Source organism: Salmo salar, chromosome 13 (genome assembly GCF_965601325.2).
Source record: "Salmo salar chromosome 13, fSalSal1, whole genome shotgun sequence".
Lineage (NCBI taxonomy): Eukaryota > Metazoa > Chordata > Actinopteri > Salmoniformes > Salmonidae > Salmo > Salmo salar.
In genome coordinates, this window is record NC_138303.1 from 24,766,224 (window position 1) to 24,784,834 (window position 18,611).

The 18,611-nt window shown below is 44.7% G+C and overlaps 1 protein-coding gene across 1 annotated transcript in view; it reads right to left on the reverse strand.

The window, feature by feature from the left end:
- LOC106566609 (protein bicaudal D homolog 2) overlaps nt 1-18,611 on the reverse strand; it is an 83,357-nt gene that overhangs the window by 33,978 nt on the left and 30,768 nt on the right. The window contains exon 2 of the mRNA XM_014134787.3: nt 14,194-14,406. Within this exon, the coding sequence (XP_013990262.1) occupies nt 14,194-14,406 (213 nt within the window). The remainder of the gene's footprint in view (nt 1-14,193; nt 14,407-18,611) is intronic.

Consider the following 18,611-nt stretch of genomic DNA (forward strand, 5'->3'; position numbering starts at 1 on the left):
TTTCCAGGGTTAGAGTAGTGCAGAACTTGTCATATGCTGAGGCAGTGAAGAAAGTAGAGGAAGATGGGTCAAGGGGGAGGGATCCTGAGAGGAGTGGTGTGAGTAGTAGATCTGTACCAGTACAGAGGGATAGGCCAACAAGTGATATATATTTCAGTAAGATTGGATTTTTAGCATTTATAGCAATGGTTATCAACTGTACTGCAGGGATGGAATGTAAGTCGGAGAAAATTGAGGTTGTGGTGGCAGCTGCAGAGAGGTATTTGGGTGTGAGAGACTTGACATCAGAAGAGTTATAGGGTGTGTTAAGTGGTGATGTCCCATCCTTTCAGGTTGTTGGCCTGAGGTAGGACTAAATAGATTTAAACGGTGGAGTAGGGTGGTGTTATTTTTGTTAATTAAAAAAATTATTGTGAGTGTAGTGTTAGATGTTAGGGTATTTATTTATTTATTCAAGCAAAGTATAAGGGAGTTGTACTCCAGTCTAGTAGGTGGCGATATTGCAACATATTGGATGCCAACCGCCGTTAAACCTCATCGAAGAAGATGACAGCAAGCTTTCATTGGACAATGTTTTTGTTGTTCATTCACTCAGTACTGATTAAATGTTTATTTATCTTTCTTGGTTAAAATAAATAGTCTAAAACAGTTGATATGTTGAAAACAGTCACATGCTGTAGCTAACCAAGTTAGCAAGCATGGCATTTTCTTTTGACTGTGCAAAGGACGCGTAAGCAAGCAATGATGATGTTGGTGGTGTTTAACCTGGGTGCACCTGAACCCCCTGACTACTTTTTACTTGGATGACAACTTCAGGTTATCGGGAATACTTTGAAAAGTAACTTAACACTGTGTTGATCAGTCAGAGCAAATTTGTATTATAATGACGAGAAGAAAATTGCATTGACAGAGAAGGGAGCGTACTGAATTAATGCATAAGGTAAGGCCTTTAACGTTAGCTAGCTACATTGCTAAGCAAGTCAGATTGACTAGTGTATAGAGTAAGGTTAGCTAACATTAACATTAGCTGAGCAATGCCCATTGCATGCATTATACATTAGCAGCGTGTGGCAGTTTCCCAAAGTTTGATGTTGACTATGAACTTTACTTAGTTAGCTAGGTAACTAGCTGTGCTTTGTGGAACAATGTCAACATTGAGATGTGCCTTTGCATGAGTCGTCCAACACCTTACATTACAGCCTTGTTGGCTTGTAGCTATCTAACGGTACTGGCTAACGTTAGTTGGCTAGCTAATTGGCAATAGCAGCCAAGGACATTCGCTGTCTTATTTGTGCTTATTTGTTTGTGCTCTGATTACACGCAAGTGTCAAGGCCAACAGTTTACACAGATGACTTCAGCCATAGATAAATATAGCTTGCTAGCTTCCTTTGCTTGTAGCTTGCCTCACAAATCCGACTGATTTTAGCTTGCTACTAGCACTGTTGCTGCGCTACCCAGGTGATTTGGTCCGGTTTTAGAACTCTGAGATTCGGCTGAAAAGATGTTAGCGTTTTCAGAAATGCTACAAAAAGGTAGCACATTGTTTATTCTTAACGGACAGAAACGAGCAGGTGAGAGCGAATAATTATACATTTTAATAAAAACTTTTGCACCTACAAACTTGTTCAGTCCAAATGGATCTGGTCACTTTATGTACGCTGTAGTCTCGTTTTAATCCGACACCTAGAATTTGAGTTAGGAGTGGGGGAAGAACATTCTGAGAACCCCAATGCTAACGACCCTGTCAAAAATCCGACATAGGGATTCTCTGTAACGGTCTGACAGATCATGACGAGTGGCAGGGAGTGTGTTGTGCACCTCCAATTAAGATTATTTGCACATTTTCATCAGCATTGGTGTCATATTGACTTAGATATGATGGTAGGGAGATTTGAATTGAACACTGAGCCAACCGCATGACTATAATTAGATCTAGGCCTATCTGTCACATGGAGAGGAGAGAAAAGGAGCAGCCTTGTCCAGCTCTGTTTACAGACAGACAGATATCTAGTGAAAGTGTTGCTCAGAGCTGTAGAATCTGTATAGGAGCCTAGAGAGCAGATGAGGACAATGGAAATGTCCCTGAGACAGCAAGGCTTTGCAGAGCGAAGGTCACTACATCAGCCCATGTTGAATCTGATTCAACCCAGTACAGAGCTGGATTAATCCCAGGAGGAAAGGAATCACACATACCATCACAACCCCCACGTCACAGATTCTGTAAATGGAGAATTCTATGGCTCCGTAGGAATACTGTAGGTCTGTAGCCCCATTCTACTGTCAGAATCTGGGCCAAAATAGATATTCTTTCATCCTGCTTATTGCTGGGAGCAATTGTCATTCTATTCAACACCCAGAAACCATTAGTGGGGCGAACACACTCAAGTTCACATTAAAACATATATATATATATATTTTACTGTGTGGGTGGGTGTGTTGCTGATCTCTCTAGTCTTCCCTTTGTGTGTGGTCGTGTTTGTGTGCAAGTCTAGAGGGGTGATATCGTGCATGAATGCACATAAATGTGAATTAGTGTTTCAGTGTGAGTCCAGGGGTCATATTTGTGTGAAAATGCGTAGGCACGTGAGCATGTATGTGCATTAGTGTGTGTACATTTGTGTTTGTGTGTGAGTACTGGAGCATGTACTGTATTGCGTGGCTGCAAGCCTGACAGCTGTTGTGCAGACTTACTATCAGCCCAATCGATACAACATGAACAATCACTTTGGTGTTGCTGGACCGGTGGCTTAAAATCAGTGACACTTTCAGAGTCCGGCCCTTTAAACCTGATACGAAAAGACAAACATCATTACGAATCATTCGGGGCGGCAGGTAGCCTAATGGTTTGAATGTTGGGCCAGTAACCGAAAGGTTGCTGGATCGAATCCCAGAGCTGACAAGGTAAAAATCTGTCGTTCTGCCCCTGAACAAGGCAGTTAACCCACTGTTCCCCGGTAGGGCGTCATTGTAAATAAGAATTTGTTCTTAACTGACTTGCCTAGTTAAAAAAATAAAAATAAATCACTGACAGATCTTTTAAAGGTATTTAAGAGAGCCATGCTCTTCGTGACTATACAGTAAATAGCCATCAGTCTGAGAGACATACGGAACTGGGCAGAGGGGGGAATGGGGGGAGGATGAGGTATGTGGGGCGGGGTGGGAAGATTACCTAGGGAACATCTGGAGGGCTTAGTGCCCCTGGTTTCACACCAGGGTTGGTTGGCTCCTTGTAAACTGATCTATTTCCACAAGGTCAATGGCATCTGGTCAAAGCTAGAGCTGTTCTGTAATGGGGAGAATCTGTATCGGTCTCTTTACCCCATCCACCCTTCTAATTCTCCCCTTCGCTCTTCCTCTTTTTTTCTCTTTCTACCCTTCACACTCCTCAGCTTCCCTTTTCTCTCCCTTCATCTCTATTCCCTTCTCTCTCCTTATCTTTCCCTTCCCTATAGACTGATGCTCTTTAATTATTTGTTACTTTTATTTATTTTTGGGGGTATTTTTCTTAAAACTGCATTGTTGGTTAAGGGCTTGTAAGTAAGCATTTCACTAAGGTCTACACCTGTTGTATTCCGCGCATGTGACAAATACAATTAGATTTGATTAGATTTTGATTTGATTTAGCCCTCTCGTCCTCCTCGTCCTCTCCCTCCCTCCTCTCCTTATCATAGTACAGGAGGAGATCATTGATGGCGACAGTTCTGTCAGAGAGACAATAACGTAGAAGAAACCCATACCCCAGGGCCTTCTGGAAGCTTTATTATATTGGGCTCATGTCAGCTAATATTTAGGGGGAAGAAAGAAGCGCCACCCCATCATCATTCTACAACCATACACCATCTCCTATAAAGAGCTACTCCTCTATTTTCAAACCCTCCATCGGTGTAACCTCTGTCATTCTAGAACCTCCATTATTTCTTGGCCTTGAGGATGTTAAAAAGTTTCAAAAGCTGCAGCCATTCTACAGTCTAAACATGCAGCAGCCTAATAAGAGGTTGACATATCAAAATGACATATCAGAATTACAAATTCTCTCCTCCAGAGTATCTCATGCCCTCTCCTTCCTGCTCTTATCCTTTTCTCTCACTCCTTCTCTTTCCCCTTCCCTCATTCCATTTGGTCTATAATCCAGCTAATTTAAGAGTTATAAACAAGCTTGTGAAATGGAACGTCTAAGAGGTGTAGATGAAGGGGCGGAGACAGGTTAAAGAAGGATTTTTAAGCCTTGAGAATTGAGAAATGGATTGTGTATGTGGCAATTTATAGGGTGAATGGGCAAGACAAAATATTCAAGCTTTGAACAGGGTATGGTAGTAGGTGCCAGGTGCACCGGTTTGAGTGTGTCAAGAACTGCAACGCTTCTGGGTTTTTCACGCTCAACAGTTTCCCGTGTTGAGCGTTGGGGGGTTGCGTCGCAATATTAGGAAGGTGCTGGCTACACGACTAAGACTGTCTATCCCCATCCTCTACAGGGTAACTGTAAATGGATTTATGCTACCATGTCCGCAGACACTAAATAGTGTAGTGATAAGGAATAAGTATTTCTGTGGCTCTGAGTGAATTATTTAAAGGTAGAGTCTAATGGAGTCATGGCCATTACAGTGCACCTCCTATCTGTGTTACTGCCCCATTGTGTGGCTCTAATCCTGTGCTGTAGCTTGCACCGTGGCAGATAAATGGGGCGTATCACTGCCCAAGGCTCTGGGTCCCATTCCGTCCTGCTCCAACTAACTGGCTGGGTGTCGATGGGCATCACAGACGGCAGACGCTTGTAAATGTGACGTATGAATGGGATTTCTCAGATGTAACAGAAAACAAGATTCCCATTTTAAGTCATAGGCTGACCCGTGCTAAACAGGTTCTTTAGTATGGTTGAGACACGTTCTAAGCCAATCACAATGCTTGTTTTGACCAACCCTTTGTAGAATAACCAATTTACTGCATGGGGATCTCACCATGGAAAGCAGTAACTCCTGCCCATGCAAACCTGTTGATTAGAAGGGCCTGTGTAGATTGTATTTTCAACCAGAAACTATCAGGAAATAACATGGATAACATTTTGTCACACTTTTACAATGTTAGTTTCGTCATCTGTGACAATATTATATAAAACACAGGAAAAACTGAATTTTGACAGCACTGGTCATTTATGTCTATGGGACATCATGAAAATGACCTCTCACATGGTGCCTGAACCTTTCTGACACAACTATGTATCATAAAAATGTCTGCATCCGATATAGCAGACAGGTACTGTATCATGGGTTGTTTAGGCTGTCTAGAGACTACCTATTTTTCCATTTTAAATCTCTCATAGATAAAGAAGGTCAACAGTCATGGGGCAAAGCAAACAGTGACCAGTCTCATGACAGATCAACTGACAGAGGTTTGGATAAAAATCATCCCCCTGACTAAAGCAGGTTTGCCAAGCATTTCCCAGAAAAAGAAACAAACACATCACGATTAGGGGCTCTGTTTATTCTCATTAAACCTCTCTCAGATTTTCCTCTCCTATTCTCCACTATTTCACACTCTCCAGGTCCTCTTGCCACCCTCTCCCTTTCTCCCTCCTTCCCTAGCTGCCTAATTTTAAAGCTAGCTGACAAAGGGTCCTTTCAGAGTCCTCAGTCCCCATCACAATGCCAGCCTCAGTGCCCTGGATCCACCCGCTGTCCGCCTTCCGCCCACTACCTCCCCTCCCGGTGCCCATAAAGTGCCAGTGGAGGGGTGTCACCATCTCCAGCACATAGTGAGATTTACACTCCAACCCCCTCCATCTAGCCAATTAGCCCTGGCCGCCCACCATGCCACTGCACCAGTCCCTGTGTGTGTGTGTGTGTGTGTGTGTGTGTGTGTGTGTGTGTGTGTGTGTGTGTGTGTGTTCACAATGGAGTTGGCTCCTTCAGGCAGACAGAGCCACACACATGGACACCAGTCGAGCACCAGTAACAGCACTTTGTTACTGAAGACTTGCTCCCAGCATTAATATGGCTCTAAAATCAGCTTCTCTGTATTCACAGAGAAAGGGCAATGTAAGTGGGGTAGGTACATAGGAATAGGTGGATTCATGTGTTCATTAAGTGGGGGCTGATTCTTGTGTTCCTGCAGACAGGGGGTTTTCATGTGTTTACTCAGAAGGGCCTCCTATTTTAGACCTCAATCACACAGCCTAAGTATAAAAACATGTGAGCTACATTTTGGAGAAGGACATCTGGTTTCCAGAAAGCCAATCTTAAGACTAATTTCAGTCCCAGAGCCAAGTAGCAACTGGCCTATATAATAGGAGGAATCTGGGATCCATGTGAAGTAAATGTCGTCTTAAAGACTTCTTTGCCCAAATCTCCGTAATAAACACCAGTCTTTAGCTGGCTCAAAGCAAAGTGTGGAGATTCATTAAGCTCTCAACAGACGTTTTTCCAAACAGACGGGGTGTCAAACTCACTCAGAGACGGAGGTCTCAGACCCTCTCCCCTCCCAGAACTGGAGTAATCGCTAAACTTGAGCAGCAAAACGCTGTCACAGAGATTCACCAAATCTGCTGAATCCCAACATGGAGGGATTTGAGGAGGGGTTAAACAAGGATGGGCGAGAGCGAGAGAAAGAGAGAAAGAGATGAGAGAATGAGAGAGAGAGACAAAATGGGACAAACACCAAATTGAGATTCTGCATGCAGAATTCTGCATAAACATCCTCCATGTACAACGTAAAACACCAAATAATTAAACGCAGAGAAGAATTAGGACAATACCCGCTAATTATCAAAATCCAGAAAGAGACGTTAAATTCTACAACCACCTAAAAGGAAGCGATTCCCAAACCTTCCATAACAAAGCCATCAACTATAGAGAGATGGACCTGGAGAAGAGTCCCTTAAGCAAGCTGGTCCCGGGACTCTGTTCACAAACACAAACAGACCCCAAAGAGCCCCAGGACAGCAACACAATTAGACCCAACCAAATCATGAGAAAACAAAAAGATAATTACTTGACACACTGGAAAGAATTAACCAAAAAACTGAGCAAACTAGAATGCTATTTGGCCCTAAACAGAGAGTACACAGTGGCAGAATACCTGACCACTGTGACTGACCCAAAATGAAGGAAAGCTTTAACTATGTACAGACTCAGTGAGCATAGCCTTGCTATTGAGAAAGGCTGCCATAGGCTATGTGCACACTGCCCACAAAATGAGGTGAAAACTGAGCTGCACTTCCTCAACTTCTGCCAAATGTACAACCATATTAGAGAAACATATTTTCCTCAGATTATACAGACCCACAAAGTATTGAAAAACAAATCAAATTTTGAGAAACTCATATATACAGTTGAAGTCAGAAGTTTACATGCACTTAGGTTGGAGTCATTAAAACTCGTTTTTCAACCACTCCGCAAATTTCTTGTTAATAACAAACTATAGTTTTGGCAAGTCAGTTAGGACATCTACTTTGTGCATGACACAAGCAATTTTTCCAACAATTGTTTACAGACAGATTATTTCACTTATAATTCAATGTATCACAATTCCAGTGGGTCAGAAGTTTACATACACTAAGTTGACTGTGCCTTTAAACAGCTTGGAAAATTCCAGAAAATGATGTCATGGCTTTAGAAGCTTCTGAAAGGCTAATTGACATCATTTGAGTCAATTGGAGGTGTACCTGTGGATGTATTTCAAGGCCTACCTTCCAGCTCAGTGCCTCTTTGCATGATATCAAAATGCCTGAAGGTACCACGTTCATCTGTACAAACAATAGTACGCAAGTATAAACACCATGGGACCACGAAGCCGTCACACTGCTCAGGAAGGAGACGCGTTCTGTCTCCTAGAGATTAACGTACTTTGGTGCGAAAAGTGCAAATCAATCCCAGAACAACAGCAAAGGACCTTGAGAAGATGCTGGAGGAAACAGGTGCAAAAGTATTTATATCCACAGTAAAACGAGTCCTATATCGACATAACCTGAAAGGCCACTCAGCGAGGAAGAAGCCACTGCTCCAAAACCACCATAAAAAAGGCAGACTTTGGTTTGCAACTGCACATGGGGACAAAGATCGTACTTTTGGAGAAATGTCCTCTGGTCTGATGAAACAAAAATAGAACTGTTCTGCCATAATGACCATAGGTATGTTTGGAGGAAAGTGGGGAGGCTTGCAAGCCGAAGAACACCATCCCATCCGTGAAACACGGGGGTGGCAGCATCATGTTGTGGGGGTGCTTTGCTGCAGGAGGGACTGGTGCACTTCAGAAAATAGACGGCATCATGAGGAGGAAAATTATGTGGATATATTGAAGCAACATGTCAAGGACATCAGTCAGGAAGTTAAAGCTTGGTCGCAAATGGGTCTTCCAAATGGACAATGACCCCAAGCATACTTCCAAAGTTGTGGCAAAATGGCTTAAGGACAACAAAGTCAAGGTATTGGAGTGGCCATCACAAAGCCATGACTGCAATCCTATAGAAAATTTGTGGGCAGAACTGAAAAAGCGTGTGCAAGCAAGGAGGCCTACAAACCTGACTCAGTTACACCAGCACTGTCAGGAGGAATGGGCCAAAATTCACCCAATTTATTGTGGGAATTTAAAGGCGAATTTAAAGGCAATGCTACCAAATACTAATTCAGTGTATGTAAACTTCTGACCCATTGGGAATGTGATGAAAGAAATTAAAGCTGAAATAAATAATTCTCTACTATTATTCTGACATTTTACATTCTTAAAATAACTGGTGATCCTAACTGACCTAAGATAGGGAATTGTTTCGAGGATTAAATGTCAGGAATTGTGAAAAACTGAGTTTACATGTATTTGGCTAAGGTTTATGTAAACATCTGACTTCAACTGTATATTAGGTGAAATACCACAGTGTGCCATCACAGCAGCAAGATTGTGACCTGTTGCCACAAGAATAAGGCAACCAGTGAAGAACGAACACCATTGTAAATACAACCCATATTAATGTTTATCTATTTTCCCTTTTGTACTTTAACTATTTGCACATCGTTACAACACTGTACATAGCCATAAAATGATATTCTATTCCTTTGAAACTTTTTGTGAGTGTAATGTTTATTCTTCATTTCTGATTGTTTATTTCACTTTTGTTTATCATCTATTGCACTTGCTTTGGCAATGTAAAAAAAATATGAATTGAATTGAGAGAGAGAGAGAGAGAGAGAGAGAGTGATGGGAACTCATTGCACGCTTTCTGATTTTATGTTGACAAAATAGGACTTTGAGAAACTACAAAAATAGGACAGGAGACAGAGACAGGATCAGTTTTAGGCGTGGTGGGGAGGGGTAGAAAGCCATTCATGGAAAACACAAAACTATAATAACCTTACTAAGCATGTACTATTGTATCTTCCCCTCTTGTACTGCACTAGGGCTACACCCTGCCCATTTTACATTTGCATTTGAGTCATTTAGCAAACACTCTTATCTAGAGTGACTGACAGTTAGTGCATTCATCTTAAGATAGCTAGGTAGGACAACTAGGGTCTCAGGCATAATAAGTACACTTTTCCTCAATAAAGTAGAGATTATTTAAGATACTCTTTGAGCGTTTCAGGTGCTTTCGGAAGATGGCAGGGACTCTGCTGTCCTAGCTTCAGGGGGAAGCTGGTTCCACCATTGGGGTGCCCAGGACAGAGAAAAGCTTGGACTGGGCTGAGCGGGAGCTGAGCTGCCCTCCCATAGGCGTGGAAGGGCCAAGAGACCAGAGGTGGTGGAACGCAGTGCTCAGGTTGGGGTGTAGGGTTTGAGTATAGCCTGAAGGTAGAAAGGGACAGTTACTCTCGCTGTTCCGTAGGAAAGCACCATGGTCTTGTAGTGGATGCAAGCTTCGACTGGAAACCAGTGGAGTGTGCGGAGGAGCGGGGTGACATGGGAGAACTTGGGAAGGTTGAAAACCAGGTGGGCTGCAGCATTCTGGATAAGTTGTGCCCTCCTAGATTGCAGTAGGGCTACACTCTGGCCCTCTCCTGTCCCTCCTCAACAGCCAGTGATTCAGAAATCGCTCCTCATTATTCTACCCTTCATCCCTCCTGCCAAGGGAACACAACCCTTCAGATCAATCTCAAGGTCCCTCTTTCTTTCTCTCCCTCTCTTTCGGTCTCCCTCTCTTTGTGTCAGACAGAGGTCCCCACCTCGCCGAGGGGGGCTGGGCCCCCTTTCAACCTGCCTGCCCCTCTTATTATTTCAATCTCTTCATCGCTGGCTCATCCTTGACACACACACAGTACACACAGGCAAATCCACGCATGTGCACACACACACCCACACACGCTGTATACACATTCCTTGATAATTGGCTCTTATCTGTCCCTCCGCAGACCAGAGGGCAGGCGGATGGCACGGCTGGCGCTCTCAGGCAAGGGAGGGATGCCAGATCTGATGTGAGAGGAGAGGCACGCCACTGACGCCAGGGCAGGGTGATGGGCACGTGCTGCCAGTCTCAGGACCTAGTGCCTGTACCCTGTGTAATGAGTCCCAGTGCAGCAGCATAAATGCCTTGAGTTTCACCCATTACTAAAGCAACAAATAACCTGTAACCACAGTAGATATACTATAGCCAATGTCTGATATATTTCCCTTGAGGCAAAAAGTTATACACAAGTATGATTTGCCTTTCACCAGCAGCGGTTGTTAACCTTTCCCTCCATCACACCACAGCAGAGCACTCCCCAGCAGAGCACTCCCTGCTCTCTCCCTCTGTCATTTCAGACCTGCCCAGGTCCCCAGGGTTGCAGTCACAGGACCACATCACTACGACAGCCATGATGGCGCTAGTTAAATCAGCCTGATCTGTGCCAGTTCACCACAGGGGCTGAAACCATCAGGGTGTGATTAGTCCTGCCTGGACACGCCAAGCGAAGTTCTATCGGTAGCACTGCAGTCAGGCAAGTCTGAAACTGTGGTGTAGTAGCCACAGTAAACAGTATCTGGATGTATAGCAAATATTTATAGGTGTGTACACTACATTGTGCAAGTGACGGCAAGTTTGGATAATTGGGAACATTTCAATGCTAGTATGGGTATGTGTATCTGCTGATATTTATTATATGTATCCTGCTGCTCACTCACTTTAACCCTGATTACACAACTGCCACCAGTATCCCTCTCATTTATCACTACTGATAATGATCAGGGCCTAAAATTATATTTTTGGTGCTCCAGCCACTGTGGCAGGTAGATTTAAAAATGTACTAACCACTCAGATTTTTTACCGGCCAAAATATGTTTTCCTGTGGTAATGCGGCTCCAGTCATGTTTGTGCCTGTGAGATTGAGTCTGACTAGTAGAAGCATAGTCTTCTCTTCCCTAGCAGTTGAAACTCAAACATTGACAAACAACCTAGCTTGTGAACAAAACAATGTAACCTACCAACAATGTAACCTACTAACAATGTAAGTAAATTAAACCAACTTTTATGCCTGTGCACAGTGTTTCTAAAAATAAATATTTCACTCAGCTCTTCAGGTGCGTACAGCCCCCAACCAGGCAGTGTTGCAGCGCAAGGTGGGATAGGCTATGTAGGATTCCCTTTGACTTTGTGTGATTATTTCACCAGCTATGAAAAGAAATGACAGAAATACCTTGAAAACAGCTACTGCAGTATTTCATTTACTACACATGTGACTTGTTTCCGGAAACTAGGCGTATGTCACACGTCGCTACTTCACAGGAGAGGCATTTGAACGTAAGCATACATTTTTTGGCAGAAATGCCTTCTGGAACATGTGAAATTTAATGTGCCTTAATAACAAACTTGTATACCATTGTTAAATTACAAGCCTAGTTGGTTTATCCATGCAAAAAGACAGGAACCTTCCCGCTAGCCATGATTGGCTGAGATAATGGATGGGCAGAAATCCCGGGAGATGAGTTTGGATTGGTCTGCCATGTAGCACGCTTCTGTCTATAACATGAGCGGTTCCGTATGTGTTGACAGTCCTCATACTACAGCTATGACAATGTTTGTATTGGTAGTAGTATGAGTTGGGGTTAGGCCCCAGCTAGCACAGTGGATCTGGGCCGATTCCGGCTGAGAGTCGGGGCACTCGGCTGAGAGTCAGACTCAGCCGACGTCATGTGGCCCGAGTCTGGGCCGCCTTCGGCAGTATGACTAATGGCTAGGATGTGGGGATTGAGCTCGGGCCGATTCCGGTGATAGTTATCTGGCCCAAATATATTACTCGGGTCTCGAACCAATTGGGGCTACTCTCTGGCAGATGATTACATGGGCTGCTTTATATAATTAGCATTTCATTATTTATTTTCCCATATTTTCTCATTGTTTCTGTGAACAAAAAATACAATCAACATTTAAATGAAATTCTTTAAGTGTCCTGTGTAGTATTTTAGTATTTTGATACTTTGTGCAAGGCAATTGATAAGCATTAAAAATATTGTGGATGGAGCCTCCTGAGTGGCGCAGCGGTCTAAGACACTGCATGTTGCTGCAGATGCTGTTTCGAGACCCGTGCCAGCCGCACCCAGGAGACCCATGAGGCAACGCACATGAGTTAGGGGAGGGTTTGGCCGGTCGGGATGTACTTGTCCCATCGTGCTGTAGCGACTCCTGTGGCGGGCCAGGCGCGTGCATGCTGAAACGGTCACCAGCATGGTGTTTCTTCCGACACAAAATGTTTTTATTTTGTGGATGGGTATAATTTGTATGTTTAAAATGTATAATAGTAATATTTAAAATTACTAAATCGGGTAATTTTGTATACATTTATTTAAATTTGCATCGGGCTGCTTCTGGTATGATACCAGTCAAAATCGTCTGAATTCTGGTAGACGGGCCAATTCTGGGCCATCATTCATTTTGATTCCGGGCCGATTCAATCAGTTCTGGCCCCCTGGAAGAGGGCTGCTTCTGGGCTTATTCCTCATTTCTAGCTGGGGCCAGTTCATTGTTTAGCTAGCTAGCTTTCACCTGGATTCACCTGATCAGTCTATGTCATGTAAAGAGCAGGTGCTCATAATGTTTTGTATATTCTTGTGTATTTATTTTTTTCCGTTGTGCATTTGTTTTATATGACAATAGAACTGCATTGTTGAGGAAGAAATTGAACAGCTTGACGAGCTTGCAAGCAAGCATTTAACTGCACTGTTTACACTTGCTGTATCCTGTGCACGTGACAAATTAACTCTGATTTTATTTGTGAAGGTGAAAGAGTGTGTGTGTGCCAGTGATTGTGTAGTTGAGCATGTGCAAGTGTAATTTTGATTGCATTCATGCACATATTGTAGTCTACGTAAGGATCTGATCTGTTACATCTGGAGTATTTCTCTTGTCTTATCCGGTGTCCTGTGTGAATTTAAATATGCTCTCTCTAATTCTCTCTTTCTCTCTTTCTGTCTTTCTCTCGGAGGACCTGAGCCCTAGGACCATGCCTCAGGACTACCTGGTATGATGACTCCTTGCTGTCCCCAGTCCACCTGGCCGTGCTGCTGCTCCAGTTTCAACTGTTCTGCCTGCGGCTATGGAACCCTGACCTGTTCACCGGACGTGCTTGTTGCACCCTCGACAACTACTATGATTATTATTATTTGACCATGCTGGTCATTTATGAACATTTTAACATCTTGACCATGTTCTGTTATAATATCCACCCTGCACAGCCAGAAGAGGACTGGCCACCCCTCATAGCCTGGTTCCTCTCTAGGTTTCTTCCTAGGTTTTTGGCCTTTCTAGGGAGTTTTTCCTAGGGAGTTTTTCCTAGCCACCGTGCTTCTTTCACATGCATTGCTTGCTGTTTGGGGTTTTAGGCTGGGTTTCTGTACAGCACTTTGAGATATCAGCTGATGTACGAAGGGCTATATAAATAAATTTGATTTGATTTTGATTTGATCTCATATACCCAGTCTATACCTATTATCAAATCCAATCACGAATGGTCCAACAAACTAACCCAGTCATGGTTAGTGATGGTTAACTAAAATCTAGATCCAATATGATTACATAAACTGCATTTAGACAGGCAGTGCAATTCTGATCTTTTTTTCACTAATTGGTCTTTTGACCAATCAGATCAGCTCTGAAAAAGATCTGATGTGAAAAGATCTGATGTGATTGGTCAAAAGACCAATTAGTGGAAAAAAGGTATATTAGTCTGTATGCAAACTTGTATCTACAGTAGAATGTGGCAACTGAGTATTCTTTCTCCCTCTTCTTCTCGTCTCACCTCTCTCATCTCCTGGGTGATGGAGGCCAGGCGTTCGTTCTCTGACTGGGTGTTGGTGAGGACATTACGGGCTTGGCGAAGCTCCGTCTGCAGCTCCAGGACCCGCTGCTCGTAATAGGCCTCCTTACACACCGCCTCCTGGATCAGAGACTCCTCCCTGCTTTCCCCGTCTGCAGCCACCTTCTTATGGTTGGAGTAGACTTGCCCAAACGCCTGGAGAGAGAGAGGTTAGGGTTTGGTGAATTAGCTATTTTTCCCATTTGGAATTTCTGCCATTTCAAAATGAGCCTACTTTTACAGCTGAGGTTCAGCTGGGGACAGAACAGAGGAGAGAGAAGTGTTGCACCAATAACCCTACCTCCTAAAATAGTCTACCCTGGAGAGAGAACCACTCAGTCATAGCAGTTTACATCTGGATGCCGTCATCCCCCTGTCCCACCTCTATCCCTCCATCATTCTCCTCTCCTGCCCCTACCGACCTCACTGCTCTCCCTACACCCTTCCTCCCCGCTGCACATGCTCATTAGAGACTTAGAAGAAGGCAGTTCTAATAAAACAGATTTAGGCTGTAGGAAACCTGGACAAATATCATCATCCCTCTCTGATTCTAGAATTTAGTCTAATGCTCTTAAGGTCATTTAGGAGTACAGGCAGATCAAATGAGGAAATCATCCAAATTCACCAGATTGAAAGTAGCAGATGGAGTTTAGAAAGGGAAGCTGACTACTACCTCAGGGACACAAGGCTGGAGTGTTAGCAGGTTGGCAATTATTGAGATGACTCATGTACTGGAGGTAGCTCTTCAGGGTAGTTACTAGCTGGCATAGCCACAAAGTCAGAAAATCTGATTTTAAACCTAAAACTAACCTTAACCACACTGCTAACCTTAAAAAAAAATTACGATATATAATTTGGACTTTGTATATGGGCCATCTAGTGGAACTCCTTCAGCTCTGCCTCCAGGACAAGATTAATCCCAATAAACGTCAACCTGCGGAGTGTAGAGTGTGACGGCTTGTATTCACTAGTCTGTTTTTGTTTCACTGATTCTATTGGCTTGGGGTGGGTGACGGTCTCCCCCCCTCCCCCCCCTCCCCCCCCCCCATGTCTGGATTCACCTGAGGCAATCAGACATTTGACTCTACAGTACACACACACTCTACACATTCACTCAACAGTACACACACTCTACAGTACACATACACACTCTACACATTCACTCTACAGTACACACACTCTACAGTACACACACTCTACAGTACACACACGCACGTGACTGTGGATGGATTTTCTAGTTTTACTGCGTTCTGTAATAATCCCAGTAATTCCTTCCTATAGAGAAAAAATGAAATCTGCACTTTAAAATTACAATTATGAAAATGACCTAGTTACAGACGAAAAAACCCTGTGTAGAACTAGTTCAGCGGTTACAGCCAGACATTACAATGACATCATGTCTAGTGCATGATGAACATCTCACGTGTTGACATTTCTGTGGTTGGGAGCGATAGGAAAGGAAAGTAGGAAAGTAGATGGCATCGTTGATCAGATAAACATTTTGGTTGAGAACAACGGTATGCTTTCAGTGGAAGCCTGGAATGGCTCTAGAATGGTGGACTGGTTCTGGCTGTAGCATGGAACAAGAAGTGAAGGACCTCAGGCCACCTACACCTTAGCTAGCACACATACCCACAGGCCTGGAGAGGCTTATGGTTTAGAACAATGTAAACACAGGACTCATGGAACTGGAGGTCTCTTATGAACATGTCCCTACATGTCCCTCTGAAGGCCAGCACTGCGTTAGGTGTCCACACAGACTCAACACTGAGCTCATAGACCTTGGGCTACCATAATAGATGATAAATGACCACACTTATAGTCCGTCTACATACTGTATCCACACGCTATGAGTTCTACCATACAGTGTGCCCCAAATCTAGCCCCCCTCTCCACCCAAACCTCATCCACCCTCTTTGATTAGATTGTCATTAAAAGTAGGGATTAACCAAATCAGAAAGTATGGGAATCCTATCACTATAATCTAGGTGTTTGTGGTGGGGATTGGGGGGGGACACTGAACGGGGGGGCAGGCAGGCAGGCTTCAAACGGGGGGCACCCAGCCAAATTCTGCTGACCCAAGCCCCTTAATCTCAACCCCTACGCGTTTGGTTACTTTTATGGGGGGGGGTGGGGAGGTAGGTGCGCACGCAATCCCAAATCTTAATGCGGCATCCCAGACACCCAGCCTAAAAATGCATCAGTACAGCGCCATATGTTTTAGTTAACTGTGAGAGGATGTGAGTGGGAATTAGCATATTGTGATATGGCCAATAAAATGGGCATACATGATAACACACAAAGATCTGTATGGTAGGTGACAACTGACACTTAAGAGAAAGAATCAGTCAGATTCTGCAGAGGGAGCTTTGGCCCTCTGCAGTGTACATGGTCTGATTCCACATTAACATATATTATGGGATGGATCTAACCAGACTTCCTGCTGGGTTCTGATCCCTATAGGGCCCCAGGCAGTCCGCAAGGCACATCATCACAGTTAGCTTCATCATCATGTGATGTTCTGAGGAAGCAGATGATGTGGTGTCATCTCTAACCTTCCTCTCCATCTGTCTGCTTCTCTTTCTCACCATCTCTTGTTCTCTCTTTCGTTCCATCCCTTTCTATAACAGACAGAATCACAGGGGATATGATTACTAGTCATATGAGAGAGAAACTTGTGACCAATCTTCAAAGGGTAGGAGATTCGTACGGCTAATGATCTCTGTTTGGACTCTCGTGAGTAAGATTTCTAATTAATGAATCACACAAACTTGAAACTCTAGTTACTGGAAATAAAGATCTGGTGCAGACTGTGTTTGGTATCAACTAGCAGGTTCCTAAAAATGTGGACTGAGTATGACAACCAGGAAATTGGAGAATATGATTGGCCAACAGATCAGCAAACAAATCCTCCATTGTTCAATAGTTAGGACAGACTATTTTGTTAGTCAGATCATTTATGATCCTAGACACAGTTCCTGGTCAGGATGACTGACTACTAACTATTTAAGCCCAAAGACCACCTGATTTAAAGCTATACATCAGCTCAGAGAGAAGGTTAGAGCAGGGTACTAGGGAGGGCAGGTTAGAGCAGGGTACTAGGGAGGGCAGGTTAGAGCAGGGTACTAGGGAGGGCAGGTTAGAGCAGGGTACTAGGGAGGGCAGGTTAGAGCAGGGTACTAGGGAGGGCAGGTTAGAGCAGGTTAGAGCAGGGTACTAGGGAGGGCAGGTTAGAGTAGGGTACTAGGGAGGGCAGGTTAGAGCAGGGTACTAGGGAGGGCAGGTTAGAGCAGGGTACTAGGGAGGGCAGGTTAGAGCAGGGTACTAGGGAGGGCAGGTTAGAGCAGGGTACTAGGGAGGGCAGGTTAGAGCAGGGTACTAGGGAGGGCAGGTTAGAGCAGGGTACTAGGGAGGGCAGGTTAGAGCAGGGTACTAGGGAGGGCAGGTTAGAGCAGGGTACTAGGGAGGGCAGGTTAGAGCAGGGTACTAGGGAGGGCAGGTTAGAGCAGGGTACTAGGGAGGGCAGGTTAGAGCGGGGTACTAGGGAGGGCAGGTTAGAGCGGGGTACTAGGGAGGGCAGGTTAGAGCGGGGTACTAGGGAGGGCAGGTTAGAGCAGGTTAGAGTAGGGTACTAGGGAGGGCAGGTTAGAGTAGGGTACTAGGGAGGGCAGGTTAGAGTAGGGTACTAGGGAGGGCAGGTTAGAGCAGGGTACTAGGGAGGGCAGGTTAGAGCAGGGTACTAGGGAGGGCAGGTTAGAGCAGGTTACTAGGGAGGGCAGGTTAGAGCAGGGTACTAGGGAGGGCAGGTTAGAGCGGGGTACTAGGGAGGGCAGGTTAGAGCGGGGTACTAGGGAGGGCAGGTTAGAGCGGGGTACTAGGGAGGGCAGGTTAGAGCGGGGTACTAGGGAGGGCAGGTTAGAGCGGGGTACTAGGGAGGGCAGGTTAGAGCGGGGTACTAGGGAGGGCAGGTTAGAGCGGGGTACTAGGGAGGGCAGGTTAGAGCGGGGTACTAGGGAGGGCAGGTTAGAGCGGGGTACTAGGGAGGGCAGGTTAGAGCGGGGTACTAGGGAGGGCAGGTTAGAGCGGGGTACTAGGGAGGGCAGGTTAGAGCAGTGTACTAGGGAGGGCAGGTTAGAGCAGGGTACTAGGGAGGGCAGGTTAGAGCAGGGTACTAAGGAGGGCAGGTTAGAGCAGGGTACTAGGGAGGGCAGGTTAGAGCAGGGTACTAGGGAGGGCAGGTTAGAGCAGGGTACTAGAGAGGGCAGGTTAGAGCAGGGTACTAGGGAGGGCAGGTTAGAGCAGGGTACTAGGGAGGGCAGGTTAGAGCAGGATTGAGCAGGGTACTAGGGAGGGCAGGTTAG